The sequence below is a fragment of the Vulpes lagopus genome, chromosome 3 (genome assembly GCF_018345385.1).
Source record: "Vulpes lagopus strain Blue_001 chromosome 3, ASM1834538v1, whole genome shotgun sequence".
NCBI classification, from domain to species: Eukaryota; Metazoa; Chordata; class Mammalia; order Carnivora; family Canidae; genus Vulpes; species Vulpes lagopus.
In genome coordinates, this window is record NC_054826.1 from 33,427,513 (window position 1) to 33,444,219 (window position 16,707).

Consider the following 16,707-nt stretch of genomic DNA (forward strand, 5'->3'; position numbering starts at 1 on the left):
AGGCACCCCCAGATGTCCTAAATTTAGATTCAAATAGAGAATTTATCTTTGCCACAGTTGAGGATGGACTTCTGTGTCCAGGAGAAATGCTGAGATGAAGGGTTGAGGAACTCAAGTGTTGGGGGCAGGGGAGGGTCTGATCATTGCATGGGAGACAAAAAGTTTATTAAAGTGTTGCTAAAGAAAGGGCACAAGCCTAGTAGAGTTGGCAAGAACTTTGCCTTGAATATGTATATATGAGTGCATGTAGGGTGGTTTTGTTCAGTGGTTATGCTCAGAAAGGGAGGTCCCATAGAGAGTAACCAGAGAATGCTAATTATGGGTGAATTCAAGCCCCTCCACATAAACTTCCAATGTTCTTAAATTTGTGTTCTGCTAACCTGTAGGGTTGACTACCAACTACAAGCCTAATTATCAGCTAGTGCTGGTATGAGTGAACTCAGTTTAGTCTTTTAAGACTAAGCTGCTAATGAATGTTCTTTCAATTTCCTAATTTATTCAGCCCGTAAGTTTCCATTGTGCACCTACTGGATACTAGACACTGTAAATAGGTGCTAGGAATGAAATAGCACATGGAAGACATCATCTCTACCCTCATTGGAATTTACAATCTGTGTTACAAGAAAGCATAATTCACAAAAATACAATTTGTGAGCTGTAAAGTATGATACTGATGTCCTTTAGGTGGAGGTTCAGGGACAGTCTTTCAAGAAGGGACATTTCAGCTGAGATCTAAGAGATGGGTACAGATGGACCAGGCAAAAGAACAACCTGGGCAAAACCACTGAAGTGAAAAGAAAACTTGGTAGTTCCGACAGCCTAAGAGACCAGTGTGGGTGGAATCTAGAAGCACGGATGAGAGTAAAGACAGGAAGCCAAGGGGTAAAAGGTAGGATCAGGCAGGGCCTCTTGAGCCCTGCAAGATGATCTTTTTTCCACTAACAATGGGACAGTACTGAAATAATTTTTAACAGGAAATTGACAAGATTTGGTTTGTAATTTAGACTTGCATTGGTAAATGAAGAATGGAGAATCAGTAATAAGAGCAGATAGAGACAGTGGGAGGTGAGAGCAGTCATCTGGATAACAAGATGGTGGTCTGGATTGGGTAAAGGACCAACACTACTTCTTCAGTTGCTTAGTGAGAACTACTAAGCATGAGTCAACTCCTCAGTGCTTTGGCTCTCTGTGGTTCTGATAATGAGGGAGATAGAAATTATCTAGTATGGGAAAGAGAAGAGGTTGTTTGAAGTGGAATTGTGTCACCTGTTACCTTCTGGGTAGTTTTATTGATTAGCTGTCAAGTAGTAACGCTTGTTCTTACCAAAGCAGTAATCGAGGACTGCAGGATTCCTCCAAGCACAGATGATGGTTCTGGTAAATCACGAAGGAGTTTAGAATGTCTAGTTTAATAATACTGTTCTTTAATTAAATGATAGGGAATATTTTTTTTTGTCTCTGCAAGTGAAGTGTGTGTTCATTTCAGCAAAGACTGTAGAACTGGTATCTAGTCCTCCACATAGTCATGTCTATGTATAATTTTTTGCAACAAGATTCTCCATCTCTGGTAACTGCATCTTCTTTCTCAAGCTCAAGTAACTAAAGAATTAGGAGGATCTAAATTCTACAGTATTTCCTTTTTTGGGATTAGCATTTTTAAATCTTAAAGTTAGGTCTAATTAAAACAAAACTCCTGGTCAGTCAGATCTTTACATAATAGTCTCTTAAAACTTTCTCCTTCCTAGAGTTCCTGCTAGTGAATTTTATTCTTGATGTCCACAACCATCCCAACTTAGGAAATAATTGAAAAATAAACTGGACACTCAAGCAGAAAAGCTTTCACAATGAATCCCAAAAGAAAATAGTTACATTATTGGTAAAGAGTGCTCCCTCCCAACCCTACCCCAGACTATTTCTGATTTTTACATTCCAGCAACTGGGATATTACAGAAACATCTGTTCCTGACACTGTTCAACTATTTAACCAGAGAAAAGAAAAGACCTCAAGAGAATGCTCAATAATTGGAGGAGAGGGGGAACGAACAGGTTTTATAATTAAATAGTATGTAGGATCCCATTATGCTGAAGTTGGAGTCAAATGATCCAAAAGTTATATATGCAAAATTACCCATTTTTCTTCAAAGAACATCTGTGGTTTTAATTCTCAAAGGGTCCTGTGATCCAAAAAGGATTAAGAACCACTGAAACAGTAATTTCTTTCTGAGCTGTTCAATCACCATTACATTTTACAAAACTGAAGGGATAAGACACATCTGAATTTCAGTTATTTATTCTTCTAACACTTTAGTAAATGATTTGTTCAAATAAGCAATTACATGAAACAATAAAACCAAGTTTTTGACCTAAAGTTCAGATGGATGGTAGAGTCAACATGATGGGTAAAGGTCTATTTCACATTCTAAGTGAAGTCTTTGAAAGAATAGAAGGGGGAGAACCCAAATTAACAAATATAAGAAAAATAATACCAAGTCATAAAATGGAGCAATTCTGTCTCCAACAAGAATGACATGTTTACCATTAGGCTAAGTATTTTTAAAGGTAGTTTGTGTTTGAGAACATAATACTTTGGGTAATTAAAAAGTTTCTCCTCTTTGGGTGAAACCTGCATAAGGCTTTAGAGATGACCAACAATCACACTGCAGGTGTTCTGAATACCTACTGCTGGCTTTTCATGATCCTTCCTCCAGTAGGAAACCACAACTGAGTCCAAAGTCCAATTTCACTATGTCTAAGGGTAGAGTCAATTCAAACTTGACCCCCATTTGTGTTATTTGGATCACTGCAAAAACATCTAGGGATCAAAGTGAATGTCTGGCATGGTGTAGCTGCAGAGGTGAAAGGTGTCATATGTTCTGAATTTGGCACAGTTTTCTTAAAGTTCCTTGAAAATTCATGTGCAGAAGGTCTGGCAGTATCTTTTGTAAACTTTAGTGTTGCCATATTTCTGAAGGAGCTCTTGGGCCTGTTGCTGCATGTCCTGGGTCACGCTGCCAGGACACTGGGACCCAATGTGAAGCAGGATAAGACAGCACTCCAGCACATCTGGGAAGGGCCAGGTCTGAAAGATGACACAGGGATGAATAAGGAAGCATTTGCAAATGAGCCACATAGACCTGCATAGAGAGAGGCACCAGCACCTTCAAGTCTCATCTAGTGATACTTCTCAGATACAACTTAGCAATTTCTCCTTCAGGGCTCTTCATCAGTTACTCTAAGGACAGAGAATACTCAGAACGGATGGATACTGGGATATCCTCCTCAAATGAAAGAATCTTTTTCTAGAGCCCCACTCAATTCAAAACATGATTCTCCTTTTACTAGCAGTGCCACATTCAAATACACTCATCCATCTGTAACTATCAAATACATGGTACCAACTTTTTTTTTTATTGAAGTTCGATTTGCCAACATACAGTATGACACTCAGTGCTCATCCTGTCAAGTACCAATTTTAATTTTATTTTACCTCCCAATTCCAAAATTTGTTTCATTTCTCTGAAGAATGAGGTATAAAATTGTGTTGTCAATAATCCAGTTCTCCCATTTTAGTTAACCAAAGACCATGGGATCCTAAATTTTTAAGCATATCCAAATGTGTAGAGATTTCAGAAACAGTACAGAGAATCAGATAACCTTAAAGAATTTGGTTTAGTAAATTGATAATATAAAAAACCATGTTTTACCAAATGAACTGCTATAAATCTTACCTTAATACTCTCAGGAAATTTAGCTATTCTCTCATTTGCCTCTGTAAGCCTTTTGGTTAATTCAGGCAGAGAAAGTGGCTGATTTTTTTCTTCTTTACTAGTAATAATAATAAAAAAAAAAGCATAAGTCATATGCCTTGCCTCACATAACTTTTAACTGTTATCCTATAAATAAAATTCTTTTGTCATCTGGGTCTTACCTCTCATCTTTAATACCAAGGTCAAGAGGAGGGGATTTAATGTGATGTGGTAAAAAGTTTTCAAAATGAAATACCATTCCTCACTATTTTCCAAATCCCCACTTCTTAAACACATAGCTCTAATGAAAAAAAAAAAAGTTCTCTAACCCAGCAGCTCTTAACCTTTGGATCACAGGACTTTAGGATCTTTAGGGGATTTAATTCTGCAGCCAAGTGCAAAAAGCCTGGATTTCTTTGGGGAATAGTTAGCACAGCTGTGGCTCCTAACCATAGGTTAGGATGCACATTTTTCTGTGTCTAAAGCTTTTCAAAGGAATCCTGTGATCCAAAAGTTAAGAGCTGCTGGGTTAGAGAATTTTTACTGTTTTTCTTGTTACTAGAACGAAACCTAAAGCTGCCTAGAGTGTGGCTGCTTACTGGAGAAGTGACTCAAAACTCATTCAAGATTGCAATGGGAGGGCAGCCCTGGTGGCTAAGCGGTTTAGCGCCGCCTTCACAGAGCATGATCCTGGAGACCCGGATCAAGTCCCATGTTGGGCTCCCTGCATGGAGCCTGCTTCTCCCTCTGCCTGTGTCTCTGCCTCTCTCTCTCTGTGTCTCTCATGAATAAATAAAATAAATCTTAAAAAAAAAAAGATTGCAATGGGAGTATTTTTATAGCAATAAATATATAAAGGCTTCAAAACTTAATTTTTTTTTCAGTTACTACTAATAATTAACTATTTTTTAAAAAATTTTTAAAATGTTTTTTTAAAAGACTTTATTTATTCATAGAGACACACACAGAGAGAGAGGGAGGGAGGGAGAGGCAGAGAGAGAAGCAGGTACCATGCAAAGAGCCTGACATGGGACTCGATCCCAGGTCTCCAGGATCACGCCCTGGGCTGCAGGTGGCGCTAAACCGCTGTGCCACCGGGGCTGCCCTAATTATCAGTTTATTGGCGGTACTAGGGTACCTAGGTATTGTTACTATGTTTTAGGCCCTATGCTGGGAGACAATCTAGGCAAAAAGCACTCAGCATAATAGCCAATCAGTAATTGTTAATCACTACAAGTGCCCAAAGCAGAGGGCCCTGTAATAGTGCAAATTAACTTTACAGTGATTGGTGATTGGCTCCTATCATCCACCTGGACCCTGTGGTGAACAGAAGTGATTAGCTATAGCATTCTGATCACTTGGGATTTTCTTAACTCAGCATGCAGTTTTGTACACTACCGTTTTTGTGTATTTTCTGGAAGAGCACAGAACAATTGAAAAACTGGTATTCATTAATGATGCAATAATGCAACTACTCATTTTACAGGATTAATTTTTTTGGGGGGGGATCTACTTATTGCTCAAAGGTAGTATTTTACTGTTCTATTGTTATTAACATTATTTGTGATTTCATTTAATTCCCCAAACAAGGGAGGTAGGGGTAGATCCTCCCAATTATAGATAAGGTAACAAAAGCTCATAAACATTAAGAATCTTGCCTGAGGTCACTCAGCAAAGTCAGGATTAGAACCCCATGTTGGACTCCAAAGCCTGTGCATACAACATTATGGTGCTGGCAGGTGATCTGATCAAGCTTATCATGTGCTGATTTTTATCTGATGATGATGTGAGAACTCAGCAGGGTATTTCCAATTCCACTTTAAACAGACTCTTACCATTCCCTCTGAGGACTAGAAAGGGACTGTTCTGCTACTTGTTCAGATTCATTCTCATCAGGACCATTTGTTGTAGATTTACAGACTTGACTCTTCTGGTGTTGGCGGATCATTTCTGCCAAGGTCTCTTGGACTTCAGCAACGGTTCTCTGTGAGTTTTGGAGACTGGCGTGCTCTTCTGAAAAGAGCTCTTTACAAGTGATCAGGATTTGCTTGCTTGCTTCTGTGAGTCTCACATCTAATTCTGGAGGCCTGGTTGGCTCTGGTTCAGACACTTTAGGGTCAGTTTCTTCAGGGCTGGCACTGTTTATCTGCTCACTTTGCTCAATAGAGGTTGTCCTTCTCTGAGCAGCTCTTACCCAGACACTAGATTTAGGGCTAGGCCTGGATAGAGACCACCAGAATTCATACAGATGTCCATAAATAAAAAAGGCCTCCAAACTTTTGAAAGCTGGTATGGTGGGGGACTGATGTTCACCCAGTTTGTCTCTTAGGTGGCCACAGCCTAGAAGAAGAAGACAAGGATTTAGGGTTGTGTGTTCTTTATCTATTAGAAATCTAGCTCCTCCCCTGGTATTTCCTATCTCTCAAGGAGTGGATCTCAAGGATAGCAATAATCCATGGGACAACATGCCCTTCACCAAAAGCCAACCAGAACCAAACATTTCCTGACCTAGGATAGCATTCTTGTTGCTGTAGTCTATGTGTCAATCAAAGCATTACAGAAAAAAATATTCCATCTTCCTATGAAAACTCTCAGGTAAGATCCCACTATATCTCTGAAAAATCAAAGTGATTTAGTTTAGTGACTATGCAGCTCAAAGAATGTCTTTTTGCTGTGCTTCTCTATTCCTTTTTTTTTTTTTTTCTTAAAGTTCACTTATTTATTTTAAATGTTTCTCTACACCCAACATGGGGCTTGAACGCACAATCCTGAGATTAAGAGTTGCATGCTCTTCTAACTGAGCCAGCCAGGGGCCCCATGTGCTTCTCCATTCTTAACTAACTTGTGAGCACATTGCTATTTTTCTCAAACTATAAGAAAATTTATAGAAGGCAGTAAGGTAGATAAAGTTGGTAGGGCCAGGTAAAGGAAAACAGCTCAACCATTCTGGCTACCTCTTAGGAGCCTGGATAAGAGGATTCAAACTTGGTGCTAAATGACACAACTGGCAACTATCTTTCGATATTGTATATACTCCTGCTACTACACCACTGGTGGTGGTTACATCATCCATTAGTCAGCATGCTCCAACAGAGCTGGGGGGCATTTACCCTCAGGAAGAAAGGCTGAGTGCACTTCCTGCATGATGGTGAAGTTTCCTGAGTCATAGCTCCGGATCACAGCCCGAAGTAGGGCTTCCACAGCCGTGTCCCAGGAGGCCACTTGCTGGCTCAGCACTGCCAAGGTCAGGTCATGGCAAATGTGAAGCAGAAGCTAGAGGGGGAAGCCACAGTTTCAGTTAAACATTCTCCCACAGCAAGCACTGGGATGATACAGAAATATTCCTAATTCCTACTGACTGCACTAGGAAGTAGAGACAGTATACGTTCAAGAAAGGTCCTTCTATTTCCACCACCTATTTCGGCTCCCTTATCTGAGAAACTTTCCTATCTAGCTGCACAGTAATATGCCTTGTCTGGTGTTAAAGTCTGTTCATGCAAAAAAAAAAAAAAAAAGCCTTGACATTTGTATTTTATTAAAACAAAAAGGGAAGGAAGCCGGGGTGGGTCAGTAGCGCCACCTTTAGCCCAGGGTGTGATCCTGGAGACCTGGGATCGATTCCATGTTGGGCTCCCTGCATGGAGCCTGCTTCTCCCTCTGCCTGTGTTTCTGCCTCTCTCTCTCTCTGTGTCTCTCATGAATAAATAAATAAAATCTTAAAAAAAAAAAAAAAAGAAAACCCAAAAAGGGAGTTTTAGAACTAAAAGCTGTAATTCAACCAACCAACCTGCAGTATAATTAAGAAAATTTATCAATTTTAAGTGAATAATTTGATGAGTTTTGATAAATATATATATCTGTATAGGTATATATGCTATGATCACCACCAAAATCAAGACACGGAATATTTTCATAATTGTAAAATATCTCCATGTGCTCCTTTGCATGCCCTCCCCTCTCTCCACCTGCTGACAACCATTGGCCTGGTTTTTGTAACTATAAATTTGGTCTTTTCTAGAATTTATATAAATAGAACCACAGAGTATACAGTCTTTTGTGTCTTCACTCTTTTATTTATCATAATGCTTTTAGGATTCACTAATATTATCTGGACATCACTAGTTTGTTCCTTTTTAATGTTGCATAGCATTCCACTGTATAGCTAAAACATAGTTTGCATATCCATTCACCGGCTGATGGACATTTGGGTTGTTTCTCATTTTTGGTTGTTGTGAACTAAAGCTGCAATGAACATTTGTGTACAGGTCTGTGTGGACATCTGATTTCATTTTTTAAATGAAATATCCAGGCAGTGGTACTGCTGGGTCACTGGGTGTATCTATGTTTAACTTTATAAGAAACTGCCAAATTGTTTCCGAAAGTGCTGTATATCATTTAAGGAAGTCTTGTTCCTCAAAAATTATGTGCCCTCATTTTCAAAAGTAGATAAATTGATATATATATATAGGATGGGTGTAGTAGCTGTTACAATGAATCAACTTTTTCTCTTTGCATCAATATGGACAGATTTTACACAGTGGTCATAAGCAAGGTCCTTGAAATAAGCAAGGTCCAAAATAATATATATGGCCTGACCTAGGGGCTGCCTTTGATGAGCTAGGAAAGGGGAATGGAACCAAGGGAAAGGGGTACCAGGGACTTCAACCTTGTTGTATTTCTTTTACTAAAATCTAGAAGAATATACAAAACAAAACCAAAAAATTATATGAAACAAAAATGACAAAATGCGAACATTTATTATTTCTGGTTGATGGATACTCTATTTTTCTCTTTGCTTTTCTATATTTTTAGGCTTCTCTTCTTTTAAGAGAAGACTGATCTAAGACTAACTTCAAAGCCAAAGGGCTTTAATTAGTCTGAAGGGATCTTTCCAGGTTGCCTGGGCCTGCCTATGTCTTTGCTGAAATGCAAACTGACATTCAGCTTGTTTCCTTATCATACCAGACATAGATTAAGGAAGTCTGACTACAGAGTGCAGACAGGGTACCTGTTTGGAGGGAGTGTTATTTGTAGCGGATGGATACTTGATACTTTGCAGCTGCTGTAGTGCTGCCTGATACTGCTCTGGAGTATCCAGGCTGAAGGCATTCTTCCATACAGCAGTCACCCTCTCCACAAAGGGGCCTTCGATGTCTGCAGCCCAAGCATTGTAGGAAGAGCTTTTGGCCTCTGAAAGCTGTCTTTCCTCCAGGTGCTTGGACAGTAGCTCAAGAAGGCAAAACACCAGTCTCTGCCCCTGGAACCCAACAACAAAGCATAGAAACCGTTATGCGGCGGAAGTCCCTGATTATTGAGAGCTCTCTTCAGTTTCTGAGTGTGTTCCCTAATGCATCTACAGCAACCAAACCCCTTAGTGGGCTGCCTCTGGCCAGTGTGAGTCATGAGTGAGGTGGGAAAAGACATGATCTAATAGACATTTTTCCAGATGCTTTTGCAGAGATCCTGGAGGTAGCCCGGAGCCCAAGCAGTTTCATAACAAGGAACCTCAACTGTAGTCCTGTCCACTACAGGACTACAAGACTTGTGGCCCACTTTGAGAAAAGATGGGCGGGCTTATCCAGTTCCTTCCTCTGCCCAAATTTTAGATTAAAGGATACAAAAGTAGGGGATCCCTGGGTGGCTCAGCGGTTTGGCGCCTGCCTTTGGCCCAAGGCGTGATCCTGGAGTCCCAGGATCAATTCCCACATCGGGCTCCCTGCATGGAGCCTGCTTCTCCCTCTGCCTGTGTCTCTGCCTCTCTCTTTCTCTCTCTCTCTGTGTGTGTCTCTCATTAATGAATAAATAAAATCTTAAAAAAAAGGGGGGGGAATACAAAAGTAAGTGTAATGGGCAAAAGGTACTAGAACAGATAAGCTGTGTAGATCTGAGAGCTGGGGCATGTGTCAGGCACCATGTCCCAGGAGGTGTAAGAGGGAGTCAGCTGGAAAAGAAGAGAACAGAAGCACAGAGAGAAGGCCCAGAAGAAAATCATTATTTTTGCTAGACTGAGTTGCCATGAGATTCATGTGTACCCTTAAAATAATATCAGTTAAGCTTGGGAAGGTCTCTGTTTTATGTAGCCAAAACAGCCTGAATATTATCCGAATAGCATTTAGCATAAGATTAAAAGTTTTCTTACTCTGATAAGGATGCTGTTGAAGAGAAAAAAAAAAAAAAAAAAAAGCTAAATAACCATTTTGAAAACTTTTTTCTTTTTTTTAATGTTTGAATTAAACTCTCTCTAGGTTTGGTCACTTTATAAATAGTATACCAAATGACACTATCTTTGAGGGTGTACTACTTTTATCTCCGTTTTTATTTTGTAGTTCCCAAAAAGTTACAATTTTTCTTGGGCTATGAATATTTAGCTAGGAATGTTTTTAGGCCTAGTTACCCTATTAGGGAAAAAGGATTCACAAAATTCATGTTAGAAGTTAGTATCTGACTAGCAGAGTTGTCTAAAATGGACCAAATGTTTATGTGTTTTGGAAACTGAGTGTTCATGCTTTTAAAGTAATCTCAGTCTTGGTGTGTCAAATAAGGCAGTGGTAAATCACTCATTTTTAATCAGAAAGGGATAAATAGACATTTAACTAAATATTGATTTTCCCACACTTTTTTATGGCTTAAAGCTAAAGAGGGGTGCAGTGACAGAGGACCATGATTTCTGTCAGAGGCTAATCCCTCTTCCCCTCCCTCTTCAAAGAAGACCTGATGACACCAATAAAGAAACATGAAATTGTTAGCCCCGGGGGCTGAGCTGTCTATTCATATATGTTGTACACAAACTAATAAGGAAGGAGAATTATTGTGAATGACCACATTAGCTCTTACTCTGAATATGGCAATGGCAAGCCACAGTACTTCCACGGGATAGTGTGGCCAAGGCTTGCTGGACACTTCTAAGGATACCTGCTGAACACACCTTGTTCAACTGGGTTATTCATTTGGAATTCAACTAGAAAAGGACTTGGGGCCCTTCCCTCTTAAATACCAGGAGATAAAACAACAGACTGACCTTTAGACTTCCATGTAGCTTCAGGGCTTCCTGGGCTCCCACCCAGTTCCTGGCCAAAAGCAGTTCCTGGGCACACCGGAGAGCTAGGGAAGAGGACAACTCATCCTCTCCTACAATTGAAGCCAACTCTGCAGCCGTCTTAAGTGATGCTGCGTCTCCCTTCTTGGCCAAAACTTTGGCTGCATCATAAGCAGAAGCAGCCCCTAAATAGCTGTAATACAAAAGAAAACCCCAAAGTCTCATAAACAGATCTCCTATTTCCTCTTCCACTGTAGCACAGAGAATGAGTGACCACATCATACAGGGTAAGGACAGAAAGGAATCTCAACATTTGCTGAACTGAACCCAAACAGAGTTTTCATTCCCTTCCTGTTTCCTTTTCCTTATAGTGATGTTAAAGACATCACTAGAAAAAGGGGGACCTCCTGAATCTGCTAGAGGTTTCTTGAATAGTTATGGTGATTCATATAAATACCAAGGAAGTAGGTACCAATGAATCTTTGGAAGTTGGTTTAATACACATATGCCTTTTCATTTTCTAGTCACTTTACCTCCCCCTCTACACTTACAACTCTTATCCTGCTTTTCTATATTCAGATACCTACCTGTTCCCTCAGCCTTACCATTTGGCGGCTACAGCATAATGCCCATCTTTTTCCAGGATGGCTCCCCAGGTGAGGTACAAGTCCTTCAGGATTGGGTCCTCTGGGCGCAGTCGGGCCTTGGCAACTGCAATAGCTTCCCTAGACGCAAGAACAGATAATCAGCCAATTTGAAAAGGCTAGATGATAGGACAAATTGTCCCTCTTGTATTGTTTATACTGTTCCAATTTCCTATAAGAGATCATCTTCCTGCATTACGTAGGAAGTTAAAACCACACACTGAGCTCATTTCTTCATCTAGGTCGTCAGGTTTTAACGTGTGGTCTGTGGATTCCCAGGGATCCCCAAGTCCTGTCACTTCACAGAAAACAACCAGCAGTACTGTTGCCAATGATAAAATTTGAGCTTTCAAATGAAAACCAGAATTTTAAAAATCTGTGCCTGCTACTCTGTGCCTGACAGCTTCCCAAAAGTTAAAGATTCTTCTGAAAAGATTGACAGTGATATTTAAGAATGTGATCTTTTTTTGAATATTTTATAATAAAATGTGTTAACACTTGGGGGTATCTGTGTAATTCAGTGAACTAATATTTTTCAAGTAACATACAACTTCTGAGTTGTAGCCAACATAAAGTAGTAGCTGGAATAAAAGTATTTTAGATCAAGTTGATCTGTGTAGAGCAATGTTTAAGAAGATTTTGAGGGATCCCTGGGTGGCGCAGCGGTTTGGCGCCTGCCTTTGGCCCAGGGCGCGATCCTGGAGACCCAGGATCGAATCCCACATCGGGCTCCCGGTGCATGGAGCCTGCTTCTCCCTCTGCCTATGTCTCTGCCTCTCTCTCTCTCTCTGTGACTATCATAAATAAATAAAAATTAAAAAAAAAAAAAAAAAAAAAAGAAGATTTTGAGACATCAGTTTCTAGCCATGACAGAGTAACAGGAACCACCTGTCACAAAACTAGATAAAACTTTTATTTTTTAAAGACATTGGACACCAGGCAGCTCAGGACTGTCATCCTGAAAAGAAGAGAATTAATGACGTGAGCCCTGTTAAGGGCCCTCCTGCAGGCATCTTCCTACAGGGAACCCTCAGCAGTCTCACTGAGTGGAGACAGAGCAATTGGAATTTGAGGGCCAGGATGATAGGAAGGAATAATCTGTCCAGAGAAGGGTCTATAGAACTCTGGGGAATCTCATGGAATCTTTGGCTAAACACAAAGGCCATATATGTGTAGGTAACTCCTCAAAGGCTGATCAAGCTGATACACAGCAACTTTAATATACACTAAAACAGAGCTTAACACTCTCTAAGGGAAGACAGACCAAAACAGAATCAAGAAGGTCTCCCCAAAGCTATCACATCAAATGGCTGAAAATCAGTGATGGAGTAAATCCTAAAAACAGAGAAAAATGACATAGTTCCTATAGACCAAAGATGAGATTAAATGCAACAGTCAAGTCAAAAACAACATAAGAGGAAACAATGTCATCTTTGATGCCCTGAAAGACAAAAACTGCCAGAGAAAGATCCTTTAAAATGAAGGCAAAATTAAAGGCTTTTATTAGACAAATAGAAGGTGATAGAATTGGTCACCAGAAGAATCACAGTACAAAAAAGTGAAGATCCTGTTCAGGTGAAGGAAGAGTTGATAGCAATTAGAACCTTGGACCTATATAAGAGAATGAAAAATGCTGGAAATACATATGTGGGCAAATATTAAAAAAAAACATTTAAAAATTAATAACAAAAAAATTTAAAAAGATGACAGGTTAAAGCAAAAATTCTAATAATGTAATGTGGGGCTATAACATGTCAAATATATAACAGTAGCAGAAAGGACACACAGGAAGGAAAAAAAAATGTTCTATATAAGAAGTAATACAATAGGGCAGCCTGGGTGGCTCAGCGGTTTAGCGCCACCTTCAGCCCAGGGTGTGATCCTAGAGACCAGGGATCGAGTCCTACATCAGACTCCTTGCATGGAGCCTGCTTCTCCCTCTGCCTGTGTCTCTGCCTCTCTCCCTCTCTGTGTCTCTCATGAATAAATTAAAAAAAAAAGAAAAGAAAAAGAAGTAATACAATATTATTTAAAAATAAACTGTAATAAGTTAAAAATGCTAATCATCACAAGCCCTAAAGCAACTGTAAAATAAATGAACAGGAGTATAGCTAATAAGCCAGTTTTGGTAATAAGAAAATATTCAACTGATTCAAAAGAATGCAGAAAAAGATAAAATAAACAAATAACAGGACAAATAGCAAGATGGTAAATTTCATTCACACCAATCTTCTTAATTGTAAATGGCCTAAGCACTACAATTAAAAGAAACCATCAGACTGGATCAAAAAACAAGACCCAACTGTATGCTGTTTTACAAGAAATATTTTGTTCCTTTGTCTGTCATTACTTAGCAATGTATTAAGTGAAAGTGTATTACCTTGGCTAGGAAAGATTCATACCCATCACAGGAGAGTGGTTACTTCTAGAGAAGGGATGAGGATAGAACTGGAGAAAAGCAATTCAACCAAATCTGGAATGTTACACTTAAAAAACAAAAAAAACAAAAAAAACAAAAAAAAAACAAAACTAGGAGTACAGGGAGCTTTTGGCATGGTTGCCAAGATTCTGTCTCTTTTGTCTTATATATACTGTTTTCCCTATTTGTGTTACTTTGGATAAAGAAGTTCTGAAAAAGATCAGTGGCAAACACTGATAAAAATTAACATTTGTTAAGCACAAGTAGTGGGTACATTGATGTTTGTTAGGCTAGTGTCCATATATTTCTGTATGTTTGAGATATTTAATTACAACAAAGGTTTATGCTGGTTATCAGTAAGCAGAGCTGTTTAGCAGATTAATTTCATATTATGTCCAACTGTTGGTTCAATTGTAAGGTCATACAAACCTGTAAAAATGGTTTGACTTGAGCAGCTCTACAGCTTCATATACTTTGTGGATAGAAAGTAGATGAGAGGCAGCCTTGACATACTGATCTTGAAAACACAGCTGTTTGGCAAAAGCTTCCACAGCCCACAGCCACACTTGGTAGCCAGCTTTAAAAAAAAAGGTGGTGGTTAAATAAGAAGGAAGTTTAAGAAAAAACAAAATAAGCAAATACATTCAGGTTGAAAATGCTTTGGTTTTAGTCAGTATATTAAGTACAACATTTAGATACTAATTCAGTTGCCATTACAGATCATTTGCTTCATCTACTCTCCTTATACCCACATTTTAAAACTTTAGTTTTTTCTTTGATTACATAACACATACAAAATAGTCTAAAATTAAAAATGTACAAACAGTATAGAAGTCAGGACAGTGATTACCCTTGTTGGGGTGTTGTGGAGACTTACGGAAAAGCAGCATGGGAAGCTGGTAGTGTTGGTAGTGTTATACTTCTGATATATGGGTGTGGGTTATACGGGTGTATTGTGAAATTCACTGTCAGTCAGGATAATGATCTGTGTATACTTCTCTCTATATATAGTATTCTTAAGTACAGTTAAAAAACTGGGCATAGCATAAAAGCTTTCCTTGTTATCCTGGCATCCCTCTACCCAAAACATCCAAATTCCTTTCCCTGGAAAAAACCATTATTACTAGTTTCTTTTGAAACCTTTTTGAAATAGTCTACAAAGACACATTTAAATATAAATGAAAGAGTAGTAAACACTGTTGTACACCTACACCTTGATTCTTTTCACTTACTATACTTTGGAGCTCCATTCCATATTAGAATGCACAGAGCTGCCTCATTCTTTTATGGGAGCTTCTACTGTATAGAGGTACGAGATTTAACCAGTCTCTTATTGATGGACAGAGAGCTTCTTGTGATCCTTTGCTATTACAAATGCTGCTGTAATGACAGTCCATGTTATACCTGTCATTTTGTTGAATACCGTTAAGTCCCAACACTTAGAATTGCTGAGTTAAAGTAATTAGACATGGCCAAACTGTCCTGCAAGAGTCCATCTTTTTAAATTATTTTTTATATTTTATTTATTTATTTGAAAGACAGTGCATGAGAGAGACCATGAGCCAGCGGGGGGTGGGGGTGGGGTGGGAGGAAGAGGGGGCAGAAGGGGCGGAGGGAGAGGGAAAAGCAGACAGCCCCACGCAGGGCTCCATCCCAGGCCCCCAGGATCATGACCTGAGCCAAAGGTAGATGCTTAATCAACTGAGCCACCCAGGGCCCTGAGAGTGTCCATCTGTAGTGGACTCATCCTCAAGGTGATAGCACTTCTGTTGAAAAGAACATACCAACTGGTGCCATAGCTACAAGAGTGTCTGTCAGCTCTCCTCTTTCTGCTGCAGTCTGAAGAACACCTTTGAGATCTCCTTTCCAAAGCATGAGCTGGTGAAATAACTCAGGGTGGCCATTTTCCAAGTGACCCTTTCCTGTTTGGAGGAGATAGAATGTTGGGAAGATGTTCAGAGACCTTTGCATGGACTTCTAGAGAAAGAAAGGCTGGAGGAAAGAGGAACAAACTCCCAGAATATGTTGTTGCCGGGTGATGGGAGAGTCATCTCCCAGTGTTCATAATGTGGTGCGAAGCCCACTCAGTCCCTTAGCCACCCATGCACTCTTACACTCAGAGTGAATACTGTATGTTCAGGGTCCTATGACAGATGCAAGGGGTGTATGCAAATGTACAGTTTGGGGAGCTCAAAACCCAGTTAACCAGCATGCAAAGTGAATCATTATTGATGCCACAGGATGGCAGCCATAAAAGAGGTATGTACAAAGTGTCAGGGAAGCATAAAGATAGACTGGGTTATGTTGACTGGACTTGCCTCACCTTCAACCTCAATCATTCTGTACAGGGCCGCCCGGTCTGTAAAAAGCCCCAGGTGAAATCTTTCGTCAAGTTGAGCAGACATATCCTCATTTAGTTCTGCTAATTAAAAAAGACAAAGTGAAGTTACTGTTTTCTAATCTTCCAAAAATATGTCCAGAACACCCATTTCAGACAGTGAAAAGAAGAGTCTTGTGTCCTTGTTTACCCTAACGGAGACCCCTGCTGGTTATAAGGATAGCAAAATATGTGAGTTTGTTTAGCTCAGCCTTGGCAAAATCCAATGAGACAATTTATCTATCTATCTATTTATTTAAGATTTATTTATTTATTTATTCAGAGAGAGCGAGAGAGAGGCAGAGACACAGGCAGAGGGAGAAGCAGGCTCCATGCAGGAAGCCCGACGTGGGACTTGATCCCGGATCTCCAGGATCACACCCCGGGCTTCAGGCGGCGCTAAACCGCCGCGCCACTGGGGCTGCCCCAATGAGACAATTTAGTTTGCAGTTTGCTCAAAGATTTTGGAGGGGGAAAAGGAATAT

At 39.8% G+C, this 16,707-nt stretch overlaps 1 protein-coding gene across 2 annotated transcripts in view; it reads right to left on the reverse strand.

Moving 5' to 3' along the window:
• Positions 1-2,131: 2,131 nt before the first annotated feature.
• Positions 2,132-16,707, reverse strand: part of GEMIN5 (gem nuclear organelle associated protein 5) — a 39,529-nt gene continuing 24,953 nt past the window's right edge. Inside the window, exons 19-28 of one of the 2 annotated variants that reach the window (XM_041748942.1) lie at positions 16,169-16,264; positions 15,630-15,767; positions 14,275-14,422; positions 11,388-11,507; positions 10,765-10,975; positions 8,755-9,003; positions 6,857-7,019; positions 5,582-6,086; positions 3,729-3,825; positions 2,132-3,079 (exon numbers count right to left, since the gene is read on the reverse strand). In XM_041748942.1, coding sequence (XP_041604876.1) covers positions 2,912-3,079; positions 3,729-3,825; positions 5,582-6,086; positions 6,857-7,019; positions 8,755-9,003; positions 10,765-10,975; positions 11,388-11,507; positions 14,275-14,422; positions 15,630-15,767; positions 16,169-16,264 — 1,895 coding nt within the window. In that variant the 3' untranslated portion in view covers positions 2,132-2,911. Of the gene's footprint in view, positions 3,080-3,728; positions 3,826-5,581; positions 6,087-6,856; positions 7,020-8,754; positions 9,004-10,764; positions 10,976-11,387; positions 11,508-14,274; positions 14,423-15,629; positions 15,768-16,168; positions 16,268-16,707 lie in introns of both variants that reach the window. The other variant, XM_041748940.1, reaches the window with a different exon arrangement.